Source organism: Sceloporus undulatus, chromosome 6, assembly GCF_019175285.1.
Source record: "Sceloporus undulatus isolate JIND9_A2432 ecotype Alabama chromosome 6, SceUnd_v1.1, whole genome shotgun sequence".
NCBI classification, from domain to species: domain Eukaryota; kingdom Metazoa; phylum Chordata; class Lepidosauria; order Squamata; family Phrynosomatidae; genus Sceloporus; species Sceloporus undulatus.
Window position 1 is genome coordinate 135,015,074 of NC_056527.1, and position 23,199 is coordinate 135,038,272.

At 44.0% G+C, this 23,199-nt stretch overlaps 1 protein-coding gene across 1 annotated transcript in view; it reads left to right on the forward strand.

The window, feature by feature from the left end:
* Nucleotides 1-17,538, forward strand: part of POU2F3 (POU class 2 homeobox 3) — an 84,556-nt gene extending 67,018 nt beyond the window's left edge. The window contains exons 6-13 of the mRNA XM_042475546.1: nucleotides 4,982-5,064; nucleotides 6,498-6,683; nucleotides 7,417-7,558; nucleotides 12,159-12,295; nucleotides 12,804-12,965; nucleotides 14,623-14,689; nucleotides 15,162-15,294; nucleotides 16,300-17,538. Of these exons, the coding sequence (XP_042331480.1) occupies nucleotides 4,982-5,064; nucleotides 6,498-6,683; nucleotides 7,417-7,558; nucleotides 12,159-12,295; nucleotides 12,804-12,965; nucleotides 14,623-14,689; nucleotides 15,162-15,294; nucleotides 16,300-16,339 (950 nt within the window). The 3' untranslated portion in view covers nucleotides 16,340-17,538. The remainder of the gene's footprint in view (nucleotides 1-4,981; nucleotides 5,065-6,497; nucleotides 6,684-7,416; nucleotides 7,559-12,158; nucleotides 12,296-12,803; nucleotides 12,966-14,622; nucleotides 14,690-15,161; nucleotides 15,295-16,299) is intronic.
* The last annotated feature ends 5,661 nt before the right edge of the window (nucleotides 17,539-23,199 follow it).

A 23,199-nucleotide genomic window follows, 5' to 3' on the forward strand; every position in this document is an offset into this window, starting at 1 on the left:
GGGAAAATAAAAGAATGGCTTTGGCGTCTTTTTCTTAAACCTTGCTTTCATCCTCTCTTTGTGTTTCACATCCACTTAAGGAAGTGAATCCTTCTAGACTCAAAGTTCAGGTCCTGGCTGCCATGATCCCTGGAGCCATGGATTTCCTTGAGCCTCTTGAGTCAATCCTTTCTTTTCAGGATGAATTTTTTAATCAATGCAAATATATTCATATCCGGGCACCCTTCCCCGCCCACCCTGCCCCTCCCATCCTGGAAGATGCTCACTTGAGCAGGTCTGCCGCCCACCCTGAAGCTCAGAGGCAAAGCCACTTGGCTTATTTGTCTGGCTCATGGAGATCCTATCAGGCTCCACATTGATGAAACAACAATAGGAGCGACGTCTCCAGGTTCTGCAAGGCCCCTGCTTGTGGTTTGCGCGTTTAATTACATTGACATCCATGCCCCCTCATTTGCAAGGTGCCTACCGGGTGAATGAATCGCCAACCCAGGCCCTGTGGTTTCGACAGCTTTGTTTTGCTTCGTTTCCTCTAGAGACATGACATAAGAGGTGAAGCAAAGGTTCTGCTGAAGTCGTCGAAAGACGTGATACCAGGGTTACGCAGCCAGGAAGGAAAGCCAAGGAACCTGCATGCATTTGATCCCTTTGGTGACTCAGTCGGCTCAGCGACAGGATGGGAGCACACCCTTGCCCCAGTTGGTGCTCTCAGCAGCATTTGAACCCAAGAACCTGCACCCATCCCCAAAACAGAGAGCTTCCTCTGCTTTTAAACTAGGAGGTTCAGACAGATTCTCTGTTCTCCACAAACCTGTGCTTCTCCATCTCTGAAAAGAGCTCCTTCTCCAGCTGCTGACACACTCCACAATTAAAACATTTGATGATGATAATAATAATAATAATAATATAAAAACATACAGAAACACATACAGTGGGCCCTTGGTATCCACGGGAGTGGGGGGGGGGGTATTCCAGGAACCCCAGAGATAACAAAATCCATGGAAGCAATACAATGGCCTAGTAAAATGGTGTCCCTTACATAAAATGGCAAAAATCAAGGTTGCTTTTTGGAACGTATACATTTTTTAAAATATTTTCACACCGTGAATGCTTCAGTCTGTCCATGGATTCTCCATGGAAGGCCAGCTGTATACAGTGGACCCTTGTTATACGCTGGGGTTTTGTTCCAAGATCCCCCGTGGATAACAAAATCTGTGGATGCTCAAGTCCCATTAAATATAATAACATAGCAACATGGTGTCCCTTATAAAAAATGGAAAATCAATGTTTGATATTTGAAATTTATACTTTTTTTTTAACATTTTCAAACCGTGGATACTTGAATCCGTGTATTTAAAAATCCATGTATAAGAAGGGCCAACTGTATATGATTACATACCATTACTAACATAACATTCTTCTTCCAAATCTCAGGGTCTTCCAATATCCACATAACATACCTCTCCTCTTACTTTAACCTTCTATATTCCTTACCAAACTGCATTTTCCCAGCAAGTTTCACCATGTGCCAGATACTGGCATCAATATTTACAACCACTTTGGCTGCATCTATATTACAAAGCTAATGCAGTTTGATACAGCTTTAACTATCACAGCTACATCCTATGGAATCCTGGGATTTGTAGTTGTTGTGGCACCAGAGCTCTCTGACAGAGAAGGCTAAATAGCTCACAAAATTGCAAACCCCAGAATTCCATAGCATTCAGTCATGGCACTTAAAGCTGTGTCAAACTGCATTAATTCTGCTGTGTAGATGCAATTTTGACTTGCTAAACTTGGGAAAATGTGCTGCATCCAGTGAGGCATTGAAACAAACAACTGGTGGACTTTCAAACATGGTTGGAATAGAACCCATACATTATTTTTTCTTAAGTAAGAGTTGTGTGTCCAAATAGACTCCTAGTCGTGACTTTGGAACACCCAGAGGAGACAAATGAAGCCAACACCATTTAACCGATTAACCAAAAATGCATATTCAGATTGGAAGCTACACTCCCATCCCTAAAGCCAACACTTAATGTGTGTAAAGATATTTGCACCTCTATATTTACTATCTGCTTTTAAAAGAAATTCTCCTCAATCTGAATGTCAAGACTGTATGTAAAAGAGAAGATTCCACTCATGAACCATTCAGATGAGAAGAGGACACTCTGTGGGTCTCCCTCGGAGTTACTAACAGGATTGGACTGTTGGGAAAGAAGATTGGCACACCTATAGCTCTATATAAATAATAATAATATTAAATAAATAAATAATATAATATAATAATAATATTATATAAACAAATAATAAATATTAGTGTTCGTACTGAAGAGTCAGCCTCCTAGATAAGGCAGGCAGTAAATGCTGTATGACTGCTGGAAACAATGTTGATCATCAACTCTATGAGAGATACATCCAAGCCAAATCAGAGACCTTGTTCTGATTTTGAATCCACACTACTCTTCTGTTTGCCCTCTCTCAGTTTTGGTTCCCCAGCTTCGGATTGATACCCTAGCTCTCAACCTCTGGACTGCTCATCGACCACAACTTCTCAGTTCCTCAAGTGAATTACAACACACCCAGCAGAAATTTCTTTAATGATGTCTTGAAAGCAGCTACTATCAGTCACCAGAAGTGTGGTCAATGGTGAGTCCTAAATGAAGGGCACCACAAATTGGCCAGTTCTGGGCAATGATGGCATCTAAGCTCTCTGATGCCTATTCCATGCCTAGAGTCATTCTTCTTCTTGATCAGCAAGCAGGAATGTGGCTTGAAGGTAACCGAGAAGGTGAAGGACCTGGAAATTGAGGACTGTGAAGAACAGTTGAGGGACTTGGTATGTTTAGGAAGAAGATGAAATGGAAGATAGAGGAAAGAAGATAGGAAGAAAGAAGACAGAGGCTATCATATGATCCTTGAGACCCCATTCCAAGTCAATAAAAAAAAAATCTGGATTCTTCTTCATTTAATACCCTGTCTGTCTTTGCCTGGTACAGCTCATCCTCCTATTGCTCAGATGTTATCTGCCCTTTGATGGAGGTAGCCAAAGTCCCAATTTGAAAATGCATAATGAGGAAAAGGGATGGCAGCCAATTTGTCTGGTTGGTGTCTTGCAATAAAACTGATGTGCATATAATTTCTGGTGCCGTTGCACCATCCTGTTTTGGAAATGCAAAGTTATCACCAAGCAGCCCCAGGCAAGCTCTGGCTTCACAATCTTGGCCATGCATTGGCAAAGAAGGATAAATGGTGCTGCTGTAACTTAGCTTACAGCCGATTCCCCCAGTCTAGTGGGGCTACAACTTCCAACACCAGTGTGGCCAATGGGTGCTGCAATCCAACATATCGGAAGGATTACCTGGTTGGGCAACACAGCCATTTAAGGAGGGTTGCTGTAAAATATCGTGTCCATGATATGCTTGGATCACTCTGTTCTGTTTTTCCTAGGAGGGAGCCTCGTGAAATACAGTGGAATTTATCACTGTGCAAGCAATAAGGGAATGTATGGTTAGAAAGTTCTAGTCATGGATGGTAGGGTCCCATCCCACCATTCCCAAACCCAGCCTTTTGTCAGCAGTCCCTCCATCCAAACTGGGCTCCACTTTTTCCCCTCTTTCCATCTTCCTCTGTTCTCTCTCCAGGGAGTGCCATGTTGATCCCATATGCTCTTTCTTTCTTTCTTTCTTTCTTTCTTTCTTTCTTTCTTTCTTTTTTCTCTCTCCTCTCTCTCTCTTCCTTTTCTTCCATATGTTCTTGCTTTGCCTCAATCCCCACATCTCACCTTGCTTCCTTCTTTCCCACTCATATCACATTCCCTTCTCTTCCATCTATCAATCCCTCCTCACCACAGCTTCCACAATGTATGAGTCCGCACACCCCTTGATGATTTCTTTCTTGTACATACACGAAAATGAAAATATTTAGACAAAGACAACATATCTGACACAATCTCTGGAAAGGTTTCAATGGCATACTGTCCAGCATTACACAGTTAAAAAAGTGAGACGTGTGGCTGAGCAACGTCAAAGTGTGGTCAAGATGGCAAAAAGTTACTAATGAGGAGGAACGGAGATAAGAGAGCCTGCAGCAGTTTGCTTTTGCCCCAGCCAACTGGGAAGGGCAAGATTTCACTCCTCCGCGCCTTTTCCCCTGATGCATTAATGGATCTCAAACTACTCTTTCCATTTTGAATTAATTTGGCAGCAAGTGATGTCAGCTGAGGATGAAAAGAGAACATGGGGGAGCAGAGAGGAAACTGGGACATTTTAAAAGCAGCTGAAGGGGTGGGATAGCAGAGGATTTATTGGAACTGTCCCTGCCAAATTGGGACAGTTGGGGGGTATGGAATAACCCTCTCTTTGCTGACCTTCCATCAGCAAGCAAAGCCATTTTTTTTACATCAAAAGATATATTTTTTTAAAGAACTGGATGTTTTCCAAGAAGAGGCTTTTATGTTATACTTTTTATTGTTTTTCATTGTACTTTTTTATTTTAAAAAACCTTACTTTTTATTATTTTAACTGCACTCTTTAAGTTGTTTTATTTTTTAAGTTGTTAATAGTTGGATTCCAGAGTAAGCTTTTGCATGTTGTAACTATGATTGCATCTACACTGCAGCAACAATGCAGTTTGACAACATTTTAACTGTCATGCCTCAGTGCTATGAAATCCTGGGATATTTAGTTTGTTGTGGCACCAGAGCTCTCTGACCAAGAAGGCTCACAAAATTACGATACAAATCCCAGAATTCCATAGCATTGAGCCACGGATGTTAAAGTGTTGTCAAACTTATTAATTCTGCAGTGCAGATGCAGACTGTATTGTATTCCAGTTTGTAAGCCACGTTACAAATTATCCATCTTCTGGCGAAAAGGTGGGGCATAAATTAAATTCTTCTTCCTCTTCTTTATCATCAACATCACTATCACTACCACCATCATCATCCTCTCTCTCTGTCTCATTTTCTGTCTTTCTTTTTTAGCTCTGCAATCAAATCTTCTCTCCTTCCCTCAGCAGCAGAGTGGTCTTCTCCTTCCCCAGCATGGACACAGCTTAACATCTCAGGTAACTCTTGGTTGTCTTGATTGAACCCAGCCAAGATAAATTCTCCCTGGAGCTGAAACCAACCTTCTCAAATAGCCCAAATGGCCCAGTGTTGTCACTGATGGAAGCTTGGGCATGTCAGAATACAACTGAGAGTAGGACCCTGAGCAATGGATACAAACTGCAGGAGAAGAGATTCCACCCCAACGTTAGGAAGAACTTCCTGACAGTGAGAGCGGTTTGACAGTGGAAGGCGCTGCCTCCAAGTATGGTGGGGTTTGCTTCTTCTGAGGTTTTTAAACAGAGGCTGGATGGTCATCTGTTGGGAATGTGTTGATTCTTTATTCCTGCATGACAGGGGAGTTGGACTAGATGACCCTTGATGTCTCTTACAACTCTATGATTCTATGAACCGTGTGTGAGTTTATGGGTCATTTTGACAGACAAGAAAATGAAAATCTCATCTGTCAGCTGACAAATATAGACTAGGCTCCAGTTGGTAGCGTATGATGGCTTATCTCTGGTGGCTTCAATGTACGTACTTTGGGGATGATGAAGAGGGAGGTATTACATACTTCCTTCTTCAGTGCCCTTGCTCCAGGCGTACATTGGAAGCCAGAGGTTCTTTGGTGCTCCTTTGCCCATCCCAGGCCATTGGTCAGCTAGACCCGAGTATGGTTGTAGCTACTCTTGGGCACCTGGAGAAGAAAAAGAAGTCATGTGCTGGTTGTTTGTCCTTCTTTCCCAGGTATAGAAGGTCAGGAAGAGCATGCCTGGGTACACTCCCAGAACTACTCAATGGCCAAGGGACAGAGATGGGCCATATAATCCCCTAGCTATTGCTGGGAAAGAAGCAATGGAAAAAGAGCAGTCTCAGCCCTCCCAAAGAACAGTGTTAAGTTCACTGCTAGGGACTTACACTCCACTAGCTGACTACTTGGATCTTGGCCACTAGATACTCTTTCATATCACTATCAACATTGCCAAATACTAAATCCTGTTGCACGGCAGCTATCAAATACTATATCAGTTTTGAAATCCCATTGCACCTCAGTTACCGGTTATTGCCATATATTCTCATCTCAATCCCTTTCTCCAATCCGGAGAAATAGCAGGCACCAATTGCTGAAATTGAACAGAGGGCATCAAGGACCTGACATCAAGTAGTCAGCAAATATTAAAGCGATGGAGGAAATGCTTTGGAGACTCTTTTGCATCAGAGGAAGTTGGGCGAATATTATGAGAGGCAATAACTTTGCTTCTGGTCTAATTCTGTGTAGGTGAACACCAGAAGTGGTGCTCTTTCTGGACTGTTTGTAGCAGAGTGTGAGTGTGGAGTTGGGTCTATAGATTCCATGAATCCTCACTGAGAGTAGAGTGCATTGTGACAATACTTATGGAGATTCTCAATGCTAAAAATCATAGATTTTTTTGGATCGTGTTTTCTTACTCAGACAGTGGGACGTCCTGGGCATCCAGGGTCATCTTCATTGGAGCCTCACATGGAAGTCCCTCAGCATTTACAAGTTGCCAAGCACTTGCCATCCTCCATGGCCACGGACGAAGCCAATGACCTAGAGGAGCTCGAAAAGTTTGCCAAGACGTTCAAGCAAAGGCGAATCAAGCTTGGGTTCACCCAGGTGAGGAGGATCTCCTTTCAACCAAGGAGAAGCTCTTTCTCCCACCCTTTGGTTCAGTGCCAGGATTTTGAAGTGGCAAGACTGGTGAGCTGGGGGAGTGTGGGAGGCCTATCTTTTTGTAGAGGGGTAGGAGAAAATGCAGATCATTTCCTCACTAACATCATCACCATTTTCCCCTTCTCCTTGTTAGGGATTTTTGGTATTTTGATGGCAGAGTGCAGTGGTCCTGACTGTGAGCTTCTCAATATGGAAGAGAAGGAATCAGCTCTATAACGGGTGCTAAGCAAAAGGAAAAAACAGCTTGCTCTTTATAGTATTCAAGGAAATCTATATTTGGGAGATTATTGCACACAGCTTTTAGGCGACTATTATAGTCCCAAAATAATATTTTGTCATATTTACCACACAACGTTGCTTTCAACCCATAGCTGCTGTGTATGTTAAGTGCGGTTAAAGCATCCCTAGTGCTGGCTTCCATTTGTTTGAAGCCATTTTCCTTACTAAGGAAATGCTACAACTGCAGCAGGAAGATACTTCAGGGAGGGAGGGAGGGAGGAGGCAGGCCTTTGAGTAACCATTGTACATACACGTCTAGAACATACAAGAGGAAGCAATGCCTGAGCTGTGTTTTTCTTTCTGTTTTCTGCTCCTCACACCTCCACTAGTGCAGATCACTTGCTAGAGGTTGTGATGTGCTGTTCCAACATTCCTGACCTTTTTCTGTCTTCCAAAGGGTGATGTGGGTCTTGCCATGGGGAAGCTCTATGGGAATGACTTCAGCCAGACTACCATTTCCCGCTTTGAGGCGCTGAATCTCAGCTTCAAAAACATGTGCAAGCTAAAACCACTGCTGGAAAAGTGGCTCAGTGATGCAGGTAGGATGATGTTTCAGGATCAACTGCAATGCTCTTTGGAGGGTGTCTCTCTACTTTCTCACTGCATGCCGATGTGTGATTCCAGAAAATCTTGAACTTGAACATGTTCCTTATTATCCTGGTAGTGCCCTAGCTTGACCAAGCTATGAATCTCAAATGTATGTATAGGTATACACATAGAGAGTCATATCACTGACTAAAAGGATTTGAACTCAAACCTTTGAATGGACGGGATGTGAAAACATGCAAACCAGGCAACAATCCCACATTATCGAGTATTGCTCACTTACTTCTGAGTAAACATGAATAAAAATATGCAGGGAGTGGTTGACTGTTTTGTTCAAGTGTATTCAAAGCTTTGCTTGTAAAGAAGAGAAAATGTAAACATCACTGTTTACCGTTGCAAGGAACTCAACAGAAATATCACTTCTTTATATTGTTTTAAATTTTGTTAGAGGAAAAACAAAGTGCTGTGCATGCATGTTTTCTTAGAGAGGCCCCAGGAACAAAGGAAAAAGTTAATTGCTACTTTGAAATTGCCAAGTTTTGTAGCGAACACAACAATAGTGCAAATGATTACTCTACCAAGTCATCTCCAACTTATGGCAACCCTATCCTAGGGTTTTCTTAGCAAGATTTATTGAATGGATATTTGCCATTGCCTTCCTTAAGGCTAAGAGAGTGTGACTTGTCCAATTTCACTTTAGTGGATTCACTCCCAGAGTCCCAGTCCAACAGTCAAGCCAATATACACATTGGTTATTCATGGTTTGTTATTGTTGCTATATGCCTTCAGGTTGACTCTGACTTATGTCAACTCTCTGATAGAGTTTATGACCTTCTCAATTATGATCTTACCTATTTGGTTATTTATGATCCTTTCTTTATGCAATGATGGAATTCAAATCAAGTTAGAGGCGTAAATAATTCTCATTGACTGAAATCACAAGAAGCCACGCATCCTGTTTTGAACATTTGCCCATTATTGAGATTTGCAGGTTTTTGAATAAAAATTATAATGACAATGCACAAATCAATGTGCATATTTTTTAATGTGAACATCTATAATGCATACATGAGTTGCAGGGGAAATGCACAGCAACATTCAGTAGTCAATGGGAAAGTTGTATAAATCAGATACATTGTGCAGAGTGGGACAAATACATTTAGGGGAAGGCAGAGAATCTGTTGCAACATGTATTGAGGGGATATTAACTTTTATTTCAGGGAAGGAGCTAAATTTTCCTTATGTGAGATGTTTAAACATTTAAATGCAGAGTGGTTTTGCTGAGACAAAAGTCCCCATGCATTGCACCACAGCACATGGCCACTAGGGGGCAATAAAGTGTTCTGCAAGCTTGGCAAGTAAATACATCTATTTATAAGCTCAGAACCAGAAAACATTACAGATATGCACCAACTTTTAACCACCGTAACTCTTGGATGGAGGCTAGATAAAGGGGGGGGGGATGAACAGGGAGGGAGAAGAATAGCACAGCAGGTCAGTTTTCTTCACAATTTATCCTTCCATTGGAAGTTTGCATTGCAGCTACTGAAAGCAACAGGAAAGTTCATCTGCTCTTCAGTAGCTTCTGAAACCTCTGGCTTTATGGAAAACATGATTCTGGGGTAAATTTAGGGTCTACTATGTATTCATGTAGACCGTTGGCCAACCTGCTGGGCCTCGTCCATTCTCCCTTGGATTCTAGCACATCCATCTAGGACAGATTGAAATGGAAATTAAACATTTGTGGAGACCATGGAAGCTATTGGTTTCCCATTCCTGTGGGATGGTGTATCTGTTCTGGGTGTAAATCTAAAGGAGCTATCCAAAGTGTCGAATCTACTTTGGTGATCAGTTTCAACATATTGGATTGCTCCTCTAAATTTTGGACTAATATCCAAATGCACCACCCCTTTGACACAGAAGCCAACCACTGCATGGGAAAGTAAGACTATCAATGTCAACTATTATTATTATTAGCCTTTATTTATGAAGCGCTGTAAATTTACACAGCGCTGTACATGCAATCTTTTTAGTTAGACGGTTCCCTGCCCTGCCTAAAAAGACATGACACAGAAGGAGAAGGCAGTGTTGGCGGGAAAGGGTAAGAGGTCCAGCAGTTCCTCTCTACCTCCGAGGCCTGGACCCAGGCAGATGGACTGGAGGGAGGGCATGGCTTCAAAATGGAAGGTTAATCTTCATCCAGGGAAAATACATACTCTCAAGTAGGATAATACATATACAATATATAGCAATACAGGAAATGGTTCGATAAACAGACAACAAAAGAACATCAGATAGTAAGCGACAATTATGCGATGCCTGGGAAGGCTTCTCTGAACAGGATGGTTTTCAACTCTGTTTTGAAGCTAGTTAAAGAAGTGATGGCTCTTGCTTGTGGGGGAAGAAGGTTCCAGGAGTGAGGGGCAGCAAGTGAAAAGGGGCGAATCCGGGATGGGGCAGAGGAAATCCTGGGCTGGGAAAGCAGACCTTGACTACCAGAACGGAGGGCTCTGGTGGGAAGGTGAGGAGAAAGAAGGTCTGATAAATAAGGAGGGACCAACTCAAGGAGGGCTTTAAACGTCGACAGCAGGAGCTTATACTGAATGCGGAAAGGGAGAGGGAGCCAGTGAAGGGATGCCAACACAGGAGAGATGTGGTCAGAGCGGTGGGTGGAAGTGATAATGCGTGCAGCTGAATGCTGGACAGAGATTAAAGGACGAAGGTGAGAAAGAGGAAACCCAGCCAGGAGGACATTACAGTAATCAAGTCATGAGATCACTAGGGCGTGGACCAGGATCTTGGCAGTAGAGGCAGAGAGATATGGTCGGATTTTGGCAATGTTGTACAAAAAGAATCTACAAACTAGTCATGTTTAGGCAGCATCCTTTTGAATTCTAGTTGCAGGGGAACATAAGTAGGATGATGCTTTTGAACTCATGTCCTGTTACAGACTTCTCATAGCATCAGGATGCTGGACTAGATAAGACTTCAGCTCCTGCTTGGCTTCTTGCATGTTCTTATGATGAATGTATTTCCAGAATTTTTCCCAGTTATTTCCTGCCATGAGTATGTCTGTAACTGCCTTCAAGTCAAATTATGATGACTCCATGAATTTCATAGATTTTTCTTAAGCAAGGAATGCTCAGAGGTGATTCTGCCACTGCCTTCCTCTGAAAAGAAGCCTACAGCACCTGGTATTCCTTGCTGGTTCCGCATCCAAGTACTAGCCCAACTTGATCAAGCTTACCTTCCAAATCAGACACAACGTCCTTGCCAAAATCAATGTGTCACTTTTAAATTCATCTTCCTTCTGGGGCGCCTCGCAGAGGTGGGAATCGGGGGCACTGCGCTCCAGTGGTTCCGTTCCTACCTCTCGGGGAGGTCCCAGATGGTGCAGCTGGGAGACGTGTGCTCCGATGAGAGGCCCCTTAAAACTGGGGTCCCTCAAGGGGCCATTCTGTCTCCCATGCTATTTAACATTTACATGAAACTGCTGGGAGAGATCATCCGGAGACATGGGGCGCGGGGTTATCAGTACGCTGATGACACCCAAATTATTTTCTCTATGTCTCCGACTGATGCAGTGACTGGGGATGGCGTCTCTCCTCTCGTGGCCTGTCTAGAGTCAGTAATGGGCTGGATGAGGGAAAACCGACTCAAATTGAATCCAGAGAAAACGGAGGTACTAGTGATAGGTTCCCCTGGTCCAGGAATGGCGGTGGTTCCACCTGTCCTGAACGGGGTCACGCTCCCTGTGAAGGACTCCGTGCGCAGTCTGGGGGTGCTTCTTGACTCGTCGCTTCACCTGACTGCTCAGGTGAATGCGACGGTCAAGAGCACTTGTTATCAGCTTCGGCTGATTCGCCAGCTGCGCCCATACCTGGCCCAGAGGGACCTAGAAACTGTTGTACATGCTCTGGTAACTTTGAGACTGGATTTCTGCAACGTACTCTACATGGGGCAACCCTTATACCAAACTCGGAAGCTGCAAATGGTGCAAAACATGGCAGCCCGGCTGGTCACTGGTGCGTCCAGGACCAGCCATATAACACCAGTTTTAAAAGATCTTCATTGGCTGCCCATTCACTTCCGAGCTCAATATAAGGTGTTGGTAATTACCTATAAAGCCCTAAATGGCTTGGGCCCAGGATACCTGAAGGACCGCCTCTCCCCGTACATTCCGCCTCGCACTCTCAGAACATCTGGGCAGCAGCTACTGAAGGTGCCTGGGGCTAGGTTGGCCTCCACCACTCGGAGGTCGTTCTCCATAGCTGCCCCAGCCCTTTGGAATGCGCTGCCCACAGAGCTCCGCTCGTCCACCACCCTGGCCCAATTTAGGAAGGACCTCAAAACCTTCCTATTCCAACAGGCATTCCCCGAGTAAATATCCTGTGGGCCTCCCTCCTCTCTTTCGTGGCCAAGAGGTTGGGCTTTGGGGCTTTACTGTTGGTTTGTTTTTAAATATGTTTTTATTGGAATTGTTTGTATTTTAATTATGTTATCTCTCTCTTTCCCTCTTTCTTTTTCTCTGTTTGTTTCCTCTTCCCTTCTTCTTCCTTCCCCCCCCCCATTTCTTTTCTTCCCATCCCACAGAATCTTCCCCCTTGGATTCTTCTGTCAGCACCCCCACCAGCTATCCAGCCGTGAACGAGATGTTTGGGCGCAAAAGGAAAAAACGCACCAGCATCGAGACCAACATTCGCTCCACCTTGGAGAAACGGTTCCAAGATGTAAGGAAAGCAAACTCCCCACTTGCAGAGTGGAGGTGGGAGTAGAGGAGGCCCATGGAAGCAATGCTGAAATGGACTGTTTATCCATCCTAAATTTAGAAGATGATGGCCAGCTGCTGACTGGGCAATTCCTGGTCACCAGCCACTGCTGCCCTTTGGGGAGCTGAGCAAGGGTTGCCCTCATTGCTTTTGATAGAGGTTGTTAGCAAAGAACTTTCATCAAAATACCTTGGATTGGTCCCTACGCACAGAGTCCTCTCCCCAAAGTTAAATCTCCTTCAAATCCATGTAATTTGTAAAAGCATGGGCTTCATCTCTCATTCATGGAGGAGCCCAGCTTAATTTCCACATGTGTATGAACTCCAAGGAATAGTTCCAGATGTTACCTGATGAACACCAACTATTGGTGGTGGCGGGTGGATGGAGAACGCTACTACTCACCAGTCTCTAAGCATGGCTGGCCACCAGGAAGGGTTGGCTTTGCTCACCTTGAACTTTCTCTTGGCAGAACCCCAAGCCTAGCTCAGAGGAGATCTCCATGATTGCAGAACAGTTGTCCATGGAGAAGGAGGTGGTCCGGGTTTGGTTCTGCAACCGGCGCCAGAAAGAGAAGCGCATCAGCTGCCCAATGCCCTCTCCCATCAAATCCCCCCTCTACAACTCCAGACTGGTAAGAACAGCTCATCCGGACATGAGAGTCATGTGTCCCTGAAGGCTTCATTTATCCTTTGGGGGATCCAGTGCACACCAGAGACCCCTCAAAGGCATCACCACCCTGAAAAAAATTGGGAGCATCTGGAAACAAGTTGTTCTTAGCCCCCATAACCCCATTTTGGCCTACTGTCAGACTCAACTAGAATGAGTTGTGTTGTGTGCCTTCAAGTTGTTTCCAACTTATGGTGACCTTAAGGTGAATCTGTCATGGGGTTTTCCCAGCAAGATTTGTTCAGAGAAGGTTTGACATTTGCCCAGGGTAACCCAGTGTGTTTCATGGCTGGGCTGAGAATCAAACCCTTGTCTCTAGAATCATACTCCAACATTCAAACCACTGCACCACACTGGCTCCACCAACTAGAATAGAGACATTGAATCATTGGGTTTATCTGCATGTTGCTTCAACAGTAGATCTGATGAGTTTACTCTAGTTAGGACTAACTAACAAATGCCAGTTATTTTCAGTGTCAAAAAAAGCCTATCTGAGTAGCCAAAATAGCTAATATGTAGCCAGACTAGCCTTGTCACATCTTCTCTCCAAATGGCACCTGTAAAAGGGCACCTTCTGGAACTCCACAGGAGCCAAACATCAGACAGTCAAGCCCCAGAGACTTAGGGCATGCCTATCCCATCTTAGATAAACTTATTTCTTCTCTGCCTCAGTTTTCCCCTCTCTTATCTGTAATATGGGGATAACACTGCCAACCTATCTTGCAGTGCTGTTGAAAGGCTTAGTGAGCTTGTGCAGAGGAAAATTCTTGCTATTCAACAGTTGTAAGGAAATGATGGTGGTAATGGTGGTGATCATGTTCATGCATGATGATTAAAAAGAAAAGCAGGTATCCAACTGAAACTGTGACAGAGTGTATCATTCAACAAAATGTGAAGCAGTTACCCAAGATGTTAGCTCCAGGGATAATACCTTTCATGATTCTGAATCAACAGGGCCCCTAGCAGCAAAGCACTTGGTGTAAGCACTGAGTCAGTGGCGGGGAAAGTACCTGTCTCCTGACTCATTGGTCTTGAATCAATGAGGAGAGCACCCTCTAGTGACTCTTGTTCTTCACCTGAAAGTAATTCCTCCTGAGTCCTAATTAGATCTGGCTAAGCCAGTGAGGTTTGAACATTGGACTATGACTGGAGAGCAGGGGAAATCACAGTCTCTCAGCTTCAGAAGATGGCAATGGCAAACCCCCTCTTGCCAAGTAACTTGCCAAGAAAACCCCATGATAGGATCATCTTAGGATCACCAGAAGTCAGAAATGACTTAGCAGCCATAATACCTTAAACACACCAGTTCCCATCTGATCTCAGAAGCTAAGCAGGAACAGCCCTGTGAATATTGGGTGGGAGACCACCAATGAATGCCATGTGCTGTCAGCTATCTTTCAGAGGAAGGGACTGGCAAAGCCACCTCTCAGTATTCCTTGCCTAAGAAAACCCTATGAACATTGAACAGATACACACATACAAGATGGTGTTCTACCGCTCCTTTGGCTTAGCACAGATTCCAGCTTCTTATGCCAGTCAATAGCCCTTGCCCTGCACAAAACCAAACCATCTCCTTTGCCCCTCTCAAGACTGAACTTAACTAATTTTTTTCACTTTTCCAGGTTTCTACCTCAGGATCTTTGGGTCCACTCTCTGTTACGCCTGTCCATAGCACCATGCATGGGGCAGGTAAGCTTGGCTAGGATGACTTTTCACTCTTTTTCTTTCTAACTCCATCAGTAAATCTCCTGGGCATTGTTGAAGAATGAGAGATAGACTGTTGTGTAAGGGAATGCGGAATAACAATATCTCCAGAACATGGAAAGTTCCCAGAAGCTCTCAGTCAATATTATGGCTGTGAGATTCTGGGTGTTGCAGTTAGCTTTTCTATAGCTTTGGATATAGCTGGTCAAGATCTGTAAGGACAAGAAGAGGCTGAAGCTCCACACATCCATTTGCAATAACTTGTCCAGTTTTGGGATCCAAGCTTTGATGTGTGATAGTAACAAAATGAGAAACAAATGCACTTTTTTGTCGCTGAAGAGTAAAAAGTTGTGTTTGCGTGCAGTGCAAAGTCCAAGAGGGTTTTTTAAAGTGCTTAATTTTCTTTCTTTTTGAAATATTTTTCTTTCTTTCTTCTTTCTATCTTTCTTTCTTGCAGTGACGTCCTCCTGCTCTCCTGGCAGTTCCAGTCGGCCCCAGTCGCCAGGAACAGGACTCCACTCCAACAGTCCCGGCATGTCCCACAACAACTCCAAAGCTGCCATCAATTCTTCCAGTTTCAATTCTTCTGGGTAATTCCATCTTCTTGGAAATATCACATTTTTAAAAACAAAACAAACATAACCTACAACTCCAGTATCCATGTTGGCTGGAAGACGTGGTCCAAAGAGATTACCTTTTTAGGCTCTGGAGAAAAGGTCCCAGCAGAGACAGACATGATTCAGAATAACCAAAAGCCCAAATCCATTGGTGTTTCCGTGATACCAGATTCCCATTCCTAGGAAACTGTGGCGGGATACACACCGCCATATAGTACGTATAGGATACGTACTAAGGTTAGGAAGGGGCGGTGCTTCCGCACCCCCCTAACCCTAGTACGTATCCTATACGTACAAGATGGCGGCGGCGGGGAAGCGCCGCAAAGCGGCGGTTTGTACCCCACCTGTTTCTTCCGAGGTTTGAGGCTTATGGGAAGGCAGGTAATTGTACTAGGGTTTCCTGCCATTGTAAAACAAATAGGTCCTAGAACAGTTCAAGCCAGAACTCTTCCTGGAAGCCAAGATGATGAAACTGAGGCTATCATATTTTGGCTACATCATGAGAAGTCACGATGTGGCCAAAATGCAGCAGCCTCAGTTTCATCATCTTGGCTTCCAGGGAGAGGAAAAGACTTCTCTTCATTAGAAAAGACTATAATGCTAGGAAAGGTAGAAGGTATCAGAAAGAGTGGAAGAACACACACTAGATGGATAGACTCAATTAGGAAGGTCATGGGCCTGAGTTTGCAGGACCTAAGCAGAGCAGTGGAGGACAGGCAGTCTTGGACATATCTTGTCCATAGTGCCGCCATGGGTTGGGGCCAACTTGAAGGCAGTTAAGAACAACAAAATGACACATGAAGTTAGACAAAGAGGCTCACTGGAGACACTTGAGGCTGCTTTCACACAAATAGCCAAGATCCTATGTTTGTGCACAAATCTATTTCTTCTTCTTGATGGAACCCTTGTTCCAGGATTTAATGCATTGCATAACATATTGTGCCTTCTTTTCTTGTTCTTACTCTTCTGTGTGAACAGATCATGGTACCGATGGAATCAGCCCACCTACCTCCACTGAAGCTCCATCTTCCAAAGAGCAACAAAAACCCATTTTTCTCTCCTCTGTGTAAAAAAAAAAAGAGCCTTAAGTTCTTCCTATGAACCAACTTTGCTGGAAACAATGGCTCAGGTGAAGGTTCAACATGATGGCACAGGTGCTTTCAACAAGTGCCTGGTCTCCCATCTGCCCTTGATCTCAGCTGGTGCAAGCAGAACTGTCAAAGAGACTAAAACTGTGATGGATCCCCAACCTGTTGAGGGTGTGCTGGCCATACGTTCCTTGGGCTACAGCACAAAAGCTATTTGCATGTCCAGTCTCAGGCATTTCTCCTCTAAAAAGGTTTGCTCTGTAATGGATACCCTGATCATATTTAATGGAATGGGCCTGCTATCTTCTCTCTCTCTCTAACTTGTAAAGGCTTTCCTAGGGAGTCAACTGTGGAGACACATCTGCTCGCAGATCAAAATGCACAGGGCCACCCCTTGAGGATCTCCCAAAACTGAGCCAAGGTTGCCACATTAGTTTCACTCAAGGTTTAAGACCAGGATGGTCACTTTAACATTCTGCAGATGGTGTTCCATAACAAAGTGATGCATGCTGGAATGATCAGGAAAGGAGGGCATCCAACGTCACTCACTCAAACTGTTGTCTCTTTTGGGTGGTCTAGATTCATGTCAGTTCCTTATCAAAGCCTTATCTGTTTTCTTCCACAAACACTGGTGGGTCCCAACAGCAGCTGGTGGAGGGGCAGTGACTCCTCTATGGGTTCTAGGGCAAATTTTAAAAGGAGATCTCCAAGGTGCTGGTCCTTGTTCCCAAAATAGCTCTAGCCTCTTAGATATGACATTAAAATTTAAACTAAACCCCACATAGGTCCACCACCTGACTAACAAGCAAGCCATTAAACACAACTGGTGAAGCCAGGTGGACCCACTGGTTGCTGTAGAGCAAAGTAAACATGAAGTTGAGCTCCATCTAACCACTCAGAAATGAGGGTTGATCCACTGAATTATCACCAACCCAGAGTCCAGAGACATAAAAACCTTCAGCCAATTCATATGCATTTGTTTTTGGTTGCCCATCAAGTCATCTCATCAATCTACTTTGGCCATATTTGACACATACTATTTCACACCGTACCAGAAATGTCAAGAACATTTGTATATTTTCTCCTCCATGAAAAAGTGTGCCTCAATATGTTAGGACAACTAGTTGAATAAAATTTTGAACCACCCCAAGATTTTCCACTCTGAAGCCAATCTGAAGAGATCACTGCCCTTTGGTTGTTGCTGTTTCACTTTCATTTCTGACCGCATCAGCTACTTAAATTAGGTATACTAAGTGTTGTTGCTGTTGTATGCCTTCAAGTTATTTCTGACTTATGGTGATCCTCAGGCAAACCTATCATAGGGTTTTCTGAGGCTGAGAGTGTGTGACTTGCCTAGGGTTTCCAAGCAGGGATTCAAACCCTGGTGTCCAGAGTCATAGTCCAATGTTCAAACCACTACACCATGCTGGCTTCTGTATAGTAACTAGCAATCATGGATAGGGAAGAGTTATAGATGAGTGAATCTAGGTAACTGTTCCATATTCATGATCGCCACTTAGTCATGATTGTGACACTATTGCCACAATTGTAACTCCTCTCCCAACCTATTTTACTCCACATCACCTGCATGAGAAGAAGAAAGGTCCATTCTGCCTTGAGAGCACAAGTGGATGACAGTACTGTCAGGTTTAGGGGGCCAAGCCAGGAGAGATTACTTAGTTAAGTATACTTAACTAAGTAGCTGATACAGAATACCGTCAATTGGTTCTTGTACCAAAACACAACCATTTTTTGTGCAAACAAAGTTGTTCAAAGAATTTGCAAAATGGAAAGCAAACTGAAAAATGTGAACTCTATTAATTGCACCTTGATTTTTTTTTCATGTATGCATGAAGAAAATAAGGAAACATTTTACACTTCTAACCTGGATTAACCAAACTTAACCCAAGTGCCTAGTAGGCAATACCCATGATGAGTAGGACATACTCCTCTGCACAAACTCAGTTTCACCGTTCTCTCTTGCTCTGAAAGCGACCAAGGAGGAGCAGCTGCCATTAGAGAACAAGGAAAATCAACCAAACAGCTCCTATTCTCCAGACTCTGATTATGTTTCACATATATGCACATTTGGCATGTACACTTATCCAGCTACCAATAGTCAGACAGATCTCCCATCAGGTAGTAATAATTTTTTTCTCCTGATAAATAACTGTATGGCAGATGGAAGGGAGCAGAGACCATGAAATCAGCGCAAGCTGTCTATGTAGATTTTTTCCTTAGGAAAAACACATATTTTTTTCCCTCTAGCATAAGTTAAAGAGCTTGGGGAAAGTAGTTCATACTGTGTCTAGTTTGGCTCTTAAGAAGTCACTTCTGCAGCAAACCTGAAATGAATTGATTTCTTGAGTTGGAATCTCTTTCTTAAAAGCCTCCCTTCATTTTTAAGGCCTATTTCATCTGTGCAGAATTCCCACTTTGTGCATCCATTTGCCTTTTGTGGAGAACTGACGGTCAGAATGTAAAACTTGCGCATGGATTGCACATATAAATAGATTTGTGGTTGTTGGTAACCTTTGAGTCAACCTGATAGTGGCATCACCCCCATATGTGTTGAAGAAGATGATATTAAGACAACATCTCCAAACAAATTAAAAACATTGATGGGAACCCTATATGGAAGCTATGTCTTCATAAGTGGATAGTTTCATGACATCTGTATCCAGTAGTTGGCTGCTGTTACATTACTATATAGCAGAGCCAGCAAAGTGACCATTGCAGAACAGGACCAATGCACAAGGGGATTAATGCACATCAGACACCAATGTGCATCAGTCCCAATGCACATGGGGCACTCTTGCTGGTGTCCCAATACACATCTACACAATTCTCGAACAGGGTTTCGTAGCATCTTCTTCTTAGTTAATTATACTTAAAGTTATGTTAAGCAAAAGATGATACAGGATTCTGGCATTACATCTCCCCACCTCCCTTCTTCCCTCTTTTTTTGTGGCCACTGGGATCTCCTAGTAGGATCCAACCAAAAGGGCATGTGCCTCTCGCTCTCCGTGGTTGCGACCTCTGTTATGGGGAGATTTGCTGCATTGTACATAGCTTCTTTTCCCTTGGCCCCAGTTTCTTATCACCCCCACTCTTCTCTCTTTGGGAGAATAGTTTGTATAACTCAGGTGTGAATTTTGAAGAGTTTATGTGTGTCTTGTTTTGATTTCATTAAAATCCATTTTAAATGCTGGGAGCATTTGTTTTTAGGGGCACGTGCAAGAGAGGGTGAGGCGTTTCTTTATCCACAGCAATGGGGCAGTGGTGGGGAAAATATGGCCCACATAAGACCCTTGGGTCCCACTTTTGTGGCCCCGGTGTGGTGCTGGAGGAGAGTGGACTGTCAAAACAACATATAAATGGCTCCAAGAGTAAACCTGAACCCTCTCAAGACGCCAAAGTTATTAAACTGAGACGGTTGTACTTTGTCCATATCATGAGATGTGACTCACTAGAAAAGACAATAATGCTGAATAAGGCAGTGGGAAAAGTGGAAGACTATGTTAAAGATGTATATACTCAGTCAGAGAATCCATGAATCTGAGTTTGCAAGGCCTTAGCAGATCTGTTGATCACAGAAGGAGGCCTGCCACTCATGGGCTGCATCCGCACTGCAGAAATAATCCACTTTGACACCACTTTAAATGCTATGGCTCAGTGCTATGCAATTCTAGGAATTGTAATTTTGTGAGATAGTTGACTTTCTCTGTCAGAGAGCTCAGATACCACAACAAACTACAGTTCCCAGAATTTCATAGCATTGAGCTCTGACAGTGGTGTCAAACTGGATTATTTCTGAAGTGCGGATGCAGCCATAGAGTCACTGCAGATCAAAGCTGAGTTTGGTACAATTAGTAAAAACATGAAGGCTCTCTCACCCATTTGCCAAAGACTCCCAAGTTGGAGTCAGTTTTTCCCTGACAATCACGCCAAATGCACAAACATCCTCCCACAGACCCCTAACCCCCCCAAAACCTTTCTCATTCTCACACTGAAAGTAGACTTAGGAAGATTTTATGTTTATCTTGGAGGAAAGAAGACTAAGAAGTAAGGTAATAACAGTCTTTAAATATCTGAAGGGATGGCATACAGAAGGTGGAACAAACGTGTTTTCTGTTGCTCCGGAGACAAGAACACGAACAAAATGGATGCAATGAAAAGAGGGTCCATCTAAACATTACAAAGAACTTCTTTGCTGTAAGAAATGTTTTACAGTGGAATAGATTGCCTCAAAGGGTGATCGTTTCTCCTTCTTTGGAGGTCTTTAAACAGAGCTTGGCTGAGCATCTTTCAAAAGTGCTGCAATTGTGTATTTCCCTGTATGGCAGGGATTTGGACGATCCTTGCAACCTCCTTCCAGTTCTAATATTCTATTACTCTATCTCATGTTTCAGCTGTATACCAGAGAAAGCATCATGTCACTTTCTCTCACAATGTTGTTTGCATAGTTTCATGTAGCTACACACACATACAAACACACTCAGATGGCTGTTAAGCCCAGAGGGAAGTGAGTGGCACTGGTTGCTGCCGTTTACTGGCTGGAGGAAAGGAAAGGTGAGGAATCCAGGGGGTCACTGGAACTACTGGAGAAAGAGATTTCCAGAGATATGGGAGAGCAACCTAATTTTTCTTCCCTCCATGCTTCTGCAGCTGGAATGGGCTCTATGATATGACTTCCCCTTCCCTGCCATACCCAATAGATGCCTTCAGATGTTGCACATCACTCAAGCAAGACATACTTTTGTGGGCCTCTGGTTTGCATGTGCATATGTGTAAAACTGGATTCTTTCCAATATTGCACTAGATCATGAGTGACTCTGCATACACTGTGCAACTTATATATGCATATGTCACCAATAGGATGCCACACATACACACCCCTATGGATTGATAATGTCTCCCTCGACCCCATCAAGTGTGGTTCTTTGGGACTGTTACACTGCAGGCCAATTTGCAAGCCTAAGTCAAAGGAGGTGGAGTCAAAATTAGGATACATTGACTTTGCTGTCATAATCCTTCCTCCCCCGACTGCCTAAACCTTGAGGAATGCATGGGAGGCTTTATGGGCTGCTGTGAGGTTTTGGGCAGGTGATGTGGGGAAGAAGAGGATAAGGTCATGAGCTGTACATACTTGCAGGATTACATCAGCTCTGGTCTGGCTTCTCTCTCCATCATCGCTGGACCTGCTGGTGCCTGGAGAACTGTCCCCTCTTGAATTCACACTTTACAGTCAAAAAGTGTACACCTGAAAGGGTGTATGGGTACACCATGGGATGTAATATGCAAATATAGCAGATGCTGACAAAACATCAGTGTAATGTGTGAAACTGCTTAGCGTAAAAATAAAAATGAGGCATGAGGTTACAAAGGTGGTGCCACTCCAACCCAAGCACTAAACCAAAGATGGGCAACATATTAGGGCCAATGTCTACCCCAGGGATCCTCCAGGGACCACATGGACTGGCAAAAAGGATGGGAAAACCTTGAAGTGGGCTGGTTTTGGGGGAAAAACAACAACTAATTTTAATTTTATGTCATTGGAATTTGGTGGATTTAATCTTTAAGTGTCTAATAATGCAGACTAAATGACAGGTGAATTGCCTCCTACTGGATACAAGATACAGGGAATCTGGGGGAGTCAAATGCCACAATAATAGAGTTAGATTTTGGCCCCAGGATCACACTTTGCCCACTGCTACAGTAAATTATTAGGTTTTCTGTTCACTCCTTATCTTCAGACAGATCAATGTGGCTCACCAGTGTTTGGGCCATTGGCCATTGATTCTGTTTGATCCTATCAGTCCTTTACTGGTGGGGGCAGATGGAAGTACTCAGCTTCTCCGTTTGTAACCATCCTCTTCCTGTACCACTTACCTGTGCACAAGCTGGGCACATACCCTAGCCATTTAGTGCCCATGAAAAGATAGGAGCAGGCTGGCACCAGGTAACTGCATTGCTGCAGCCAGAGGCTTCCTCCTAGAACTTCTGGGACATGTCCTGGACTGCAGCCAGCACACACACAAACAAACACTGATAAGGATGGCTCAGCAAGAAAGGAGCTGGGAGACAGTCTACAGACCTTTCTGTTAGTTCAAGAGAAGCACACCATAAACAAGCCAAGATAAGAATACCAGAGTTCACGGAAGTCAGTTTGGTCCAAGGTCAGGGCAGCCAGAAGGTAACAAGAGTCCAGTTCATTCCAAAGTCGAAGGGCCAAGGCAAACAAGGGTTCAAGGAAACAAGAAGCCAGTGCTGACAGCAACCACCAAGAAGGATACTGCAATAATTGCTGGCAAAGGGGCAGCATTCTGTAACTACTTAAATACAGGATGACCTCCCTTGTGCCACCTGTGACTTATCAACACCTTGCTTCTCAGCAAGCCTCCTGGATCAATGCACACAAGCACTCTCAGCTCTCTGCTGCCTAAAGGTAGGAACCTCCAGGTTTGGTTCTTCCCCAGAGTCAGCACTGGGCTTCTGAGCCTCAGGAGGAATCCCCATAGTGCTAGGACCTGGCTGAGCTTCAACTCCTAGGGCTGGGAGATCAGGGCTGGGGTCTGGCAGGGCAGGATTAGGACCTGGTATAGCCTCTAACTCCTCTTGCACTTGAGGAGCCACATCCTCCTCCTCGTTCTCCAAGTCCTGCTCTTGGCTGGCCATAACAGGACATCTAAGAAGAAGGTGCTCCCTGACCAGCCTCTTCCCTTCTTTCCCCATCCAATAAAAGTTTGGAGGGGAGAGATGTCCTGGCAGCAGGTTGAAGGTGTAGTTA